We start from the raw sequence: 5,158 nt of genomic DNA on the forward strand, positions 1-5,158 counted from the left end.
ATCTATCTATCTATCTTCTTGTCACGCCACTAGGCGACTGTAGAAAAGCTGAGATGACAACTCCTTCAAACACACTCGAAGAGTCCAAGAACTCTTTTTCCTAGCCACCTCACCAGGCATGACAGCATGCTGTAAGAAGAAAGACTCTCAGCTATCCACCTTATTTATTCTCCTCCCCCGCTCCTACGAAGAGGTGTGTGTGCGTGAGGGGCCTTCAAACCTACAGACTAACCCTTTCACTCTCTCATGCCTATCCTTTCTCGATAGATATACATAGCGTTTCACACGCGGATGTTTTCTCCGGTGACTCCTTTTATCAAACTCCTTCTCTCTACAAAAGACTCTTCTTGCTGCTTCTCCTTCTTCTCCCCCACTTTCCTTCTTTCTCACATCTATACCTGGATAGACAACACGCGAGGTGACGAGGACCGATCGCACGTTGACAGTAATGAGATCATCGAGTGTTTTCAAATCGAGCTCGTTATAGTACTGAAGGGACGGGCATACACACATACACCAGACAGCCAGTCATGAAGATTTCCTTCAAACAAGAAGAGAGAGAATCGATGCTGTACAAGATCTCAACCTTCTCACAGCTCGTTTAAGTGCCGTATGTACACATGTGTATACAGATATCTTTCAGAGAGAGTGGACTGATGTGAAGAAGAGAAAACAATCTTAAGGCAGGACATTCACATCTGTTGAGAACCTTGTAGAAGTCGTGTATCTACCTCACAACTGTGGACTCCGACAGATGTGTATATATACACATATATGTGTACATGTATAGACACATATATCTATAGATACGCGATATACTTTTCAATCCTGTTTTCTTCTATACACACCGTCAGTTGTTGAGCTGTGAACTCATCTATTCACATGCGTAGTGAGAGAAATAGCTTAGACGAATCACATGCATATCGCGGAGAAGAATAGAGTCATTCATGGATGCTTCTCTCTCTAGGGTTCGAGCTTTCTATGTAATGGAGCCTTCTTCCATCTACTCTTTGAAAGAGAAGGTCGACTGCATGCATGCAACTCGAAAAGAGAAACACAAAAGAATGCCCATGGGTTATCTCACTCCTCCATCTTCAGGTACTCTCGGAGCTAACTAAGAGGAAAGAAGAATTCGAGACAGACAGGTATGTTGAACTACTCCTTCGTGTCTGGAACAAGACCAAGAATCTCCGGCAACTTTGGAGCGTAACCCTCTCTTTGTATACGTACGAAGAAGGACTCTACACATACATACAGATATACGTAGTAGACAGCAGACAGATAGATCAATCGATACAAAGACAGATAGATAGATACATATAGGTAGGTATACATAGATATATATGCAAATCGACGAATCCAGATAGCGAGATCTAGTCCATATGTATACATAGGCCTATTCTGCGAGACGAGTTTAAGCCAGTTATACTTCGCAGCCGAATCATGAATGATGCTGTGCCAAGAAGCAGAAGAAAAACCCAATTAGAGATCTTCCCGATTGAGCGGAGTTCGGCCTAGGTTCCTTGTTGGTCTTTACCATTGCATGCGGATAGGAAAGTCCGACATTATTGATAAGAACACCAACATCGATGTTCTTCAAAGCGGTCTCGATTGTCTTGTAGAGCTCCTCAGTTGTGCCTTGTGAAAAGTCAACGGCGAGGGTCTTGACGGTGCAGCCAGGGAACGTAGCTCGGAGCTACAAAAAGAAGAAAACAGAAATACAGAGAGAAGTAGATAGATAGATTTAAGATAGATTGATTAAAGATAGATAGATAGATAGGATAGAGATAGAAAAGAGAGACAGAGAGAAGAGAAAGAAAACAGAAAGGACAATAAAGGAAGACGAAGGGTGCTCTGAAGTTTGACGAGTTGCATCACTCTCGAAAGCCAGCTTGCTTACATGCTCTCCCTCGTCTAAGACAATCGAACTAGATAGCAACTAGATGATCGTCTCTGCTAGGATTCTTCCCGCTCACAAGGGGGAATGAAATTGAGCTTAAATGAATGAGTGATGAGCGGGTGGAGGCGGGTGCTTAAACAGCAGGGACGAGAAAGAGACAGCGACCTTTCTATACATCTTCACGCAGTAGACCTAGAAGTCGAGGTGAGGTATATACCTCTACCTACGGGACTGCGCATAGGAAAGAAAGAAGGTGTGAAACTCACATAGACAGAGAAGACATCTGCAAAACACAGAACACCCATCTCGAATGCTCTGACACCTAATTATCTTTCTTTGATCTATGTATTTATCTTCAATCTATTGAGGTGCATGTACCAGTATACAGACCAGCTAGTGGCTTTCTTGAACTCTTACTTCCTCTGCGACTTGTTGAAGACGATCAGGAGATCTGGAAATGAGGAAGATTTTCATCCCTTTGCTCGCCATCTCAAAAGCTAAGGCCTTTCCTATTCCATCTGTCGCTCCTGTAACTACACCCCACTCTCCGTATGCCGTCAGGCGCTTTCTTCTTCCGAAGACCAGCATCTAGAGAAAAGTAGAACTCACACGAATGCTCTAAACAGAACAATGGAGAAGAAGATCAACTAGAAGGAAAGGAACAAGACGACAGGTTGCGTCAGGTTCGAAAGAAATGAGAGGAAAAAATGGGGGGAAGAGAGATCTAGCGTAGGTGTTCTTCACCTGTAAGAGATCTTATTCTCATGATGACTTCCCACATCTTAGATCTTTCTGTAGGGGGGAGTGAAAGAAACTTGGCCCGTATAAATAGAGGGCAAAAAAGAAGGCCTTCTATTCATTCAAACATAGAGCGACGCACGAATACATGAACATATGTGTATGTATATCTACATATATATAGGCAGGTGCATGCGTATGTGAACTTGTATATATATCTAAATGTATTCATGTGCGAACATCTATCTACAGCTTGATCCTGAACTGTCTAAGTAGATATATATATGTATGTCTCTACTTTACCATATAGCTAGGACGGTTTCTCTGTCTTCCTGCAGATGTGTATGTATGTACACACAAAGACGTCGAAGGACGACACGATTTGCTGTGGTACTCAGTCATAACAGTATAAGAGAAGATGAAAGAATGAAGAGAAGATACGAAGGATATAAATCGCCTGGGGACATGGAAACGACAGATGAGAGAGAACCGCTTTTCTCTGTCTCCATACTGCTCTTCTAAATGGGTAGAAGTTCACGGCCTTTCTTCTCCTACGTTGTCGACCTTCCATCCCCCTCTCGAAGCTTCAACGACCCTAGGAGAGGGGAGAGACTACGTTATAATCTGATGAGGAGAAGAGCATTCAAGGAGAAGATAAGAAGAAGAACCGTCTTGGATTGAAGATCTCTGGAGAATGAAAAGATCTCAAACATACCTTAAGAAATCTCGAGAGAAGACATAGAGAACATCGGAGAAGTAAAAGAAGACCGAGGCCGGTCGTAAGGAACTGGAAACCGGGGCATTGGCCCACAACACTCTGCAGTCTCGAGTTTAAGAACTTGAAAGACTCACACCAGGGAAAGGCTCCCATCTTGCTGTCTTAAGAATGACTGGAAAAGGACAAGAAAGGAAACGGATGAACACTCAACAAGAACGAAAAGAATTGGGGGGAAAGACAAAGAAGATTTCTCTCTCTTTCACTAAGAAAGGAGCAAAGGAGAATGACCTCTTGAGACAGGCTGGGGAGGAAGAGATGAGTGCAACAAGTTCAAAGTCTGTCGATGGTAGGATTACGAACAAGGAAGAACGACGCCTGGATGGACGGAAAGATTTCGCTTTGCTGAAATGTTGAGAGGTCACAGAAAGAGGTTTGAGAGAAGAAACTGCAAAAGCAAGGAAAGATGGGTGAAAAGATGAAAAAAGAGATAAAGAGACATAACCAGCGCGAGAAAGAGAGGGGAGACGATGAAGGTCGTAGAAGCGCGCACTTGCACCACTATGGCCGAACGGATGAGAATCTCTGCGCAGGAGGACAACGAAAAGAACTCCACGAAAGAAGAAGAGAAGAAAAACAGTGAAATCGACTACCCAAGAAAAGAAGGCGCCGGTGTGCAAAGAAAGAAAGAGACAGAAAGCGTCTCTTCATTAAGCAGTCTCTTTGTCGGAGATCCGTGTGTGTGTGTATGGCGTGCTTACGGAGACAACTGTGGCAAAAAAAGAGAAGTGGAGAGATACTTCTGGCTTCGGACTTTCAATATCATAAATGAACACATGCAGAGTAAAAGAAAGGAACGAATTCTCTTTCTATTAAGCAGCGGCCATCTCGGTGGTTGATTCGAAGAGATAAGCTGAAGAAGTGGTGAGCTTTTTTGTTGTCGAAACAACACACGGACAAGACAGCGAAGGGAAGACGAGCACAATATGGAGACGGGGCAAGGCCGCGGAGAGGTGGAAAGGATAGGAGAGGAAAGAGGTGGGCAGCTAAGCTGTTCAGATCTTGTATTGAAAGCAAAGCTGGAAGCAATGAAAGAAAAGAGAAAGAGGACTGCAATTTTTTCTGAATAAAAGAACGAAAAAGGCTTTTTCGTATTTCGATTGTTCCCTACACACAAGTTGTGTCTATCGACATCACATGTATCGGCCTGAATAAGGAAATGATGCCGGCAAACGTCGTCGGAAAAATCCTGAAGTTCGTTCTTTTCTTCTGTAGCTGTGAGCCCCAGGACCTTACGGGATCTTTCTCTAACACACACAGCGTTCAAATGCACTCATCTTCTCATCGTGTTTACCAGTACTGCAGTGGAGTGGACTTGGATGGGTGCCTGACCAATCTTACTTTTAAGGGGGAGGAAATTTCGCTTACACACCGAACCCAGCTCGATCTCTCTCGCCTGTGCACCTTTCTGCATATTTTGAGCTAGGTTGAAACCATCTGACGGACTGGCACAGACACTGCTCTGGCAAGGGTCTCCTTTACTTGACAAAATAGAGAGATTCGTAGTTCAGAGTCGGCGAAAGATCGTCAGAGAGTCAAGAAAGCAAGAGCTACATGGGAGAATCGTTACGATCTACTGCTATATGATTCATACTCGAGTATTCACGGAGTGAACGGCTGTGTGTGACGGGAGAACCCTCATACACGTCAGGTTTCATGTATCCTTCTGTCTCTTTCCCGGGGTTCTCCGGACATGTTTGCATTTTCCTGCCGTGTTCTTTCCTCCTCTCTTCTCTATCTTTCCT

The 5,158-nt window shown here is 44.0% G+C and overlaps 1 protein-coding gene across 1 annotated transcript; it reads right to left on the reverse strand.

Moving 5' to 3' along the window:
• Positions 1–396: 396 nt before the first annotated feature.
• On the reverse strand, positions 397–4,608 carry CSUI_011295 (3-ketoacyl- reductase; the record flags this gene model as incomplete). Its single annotated transcript, XM_068071395.1, has 4 exons — positions 3,354–4,608; positions 2,318–2,488; positions 1,538–1,696; positions 397–489 (listed from the first exon to the last, which is right to left on the reverse strand). Coding segments are annotated over exons 1-4 (579 nt in total), but the record flags the coding sequence as incomplete, so codon positions are not given.
• Between the last annotated feature and the right edge of the window lie 550 nt (positions 4,609–5,158).

Source organism: Cystoisospora suis, assembly GCF_002600585.1.
Source record: "Cystoisospora suis strain Wien I chromosome Unknown contig_10662, whole genome shotgun sequence".
NCBI classification, from domain to species: domain Eukaryota; phylum Apicomplexa; class Conoidasida; order Eucoccidiorida; family Sarcocystidae; genus Cystoisospora; species Cystoisospora suis.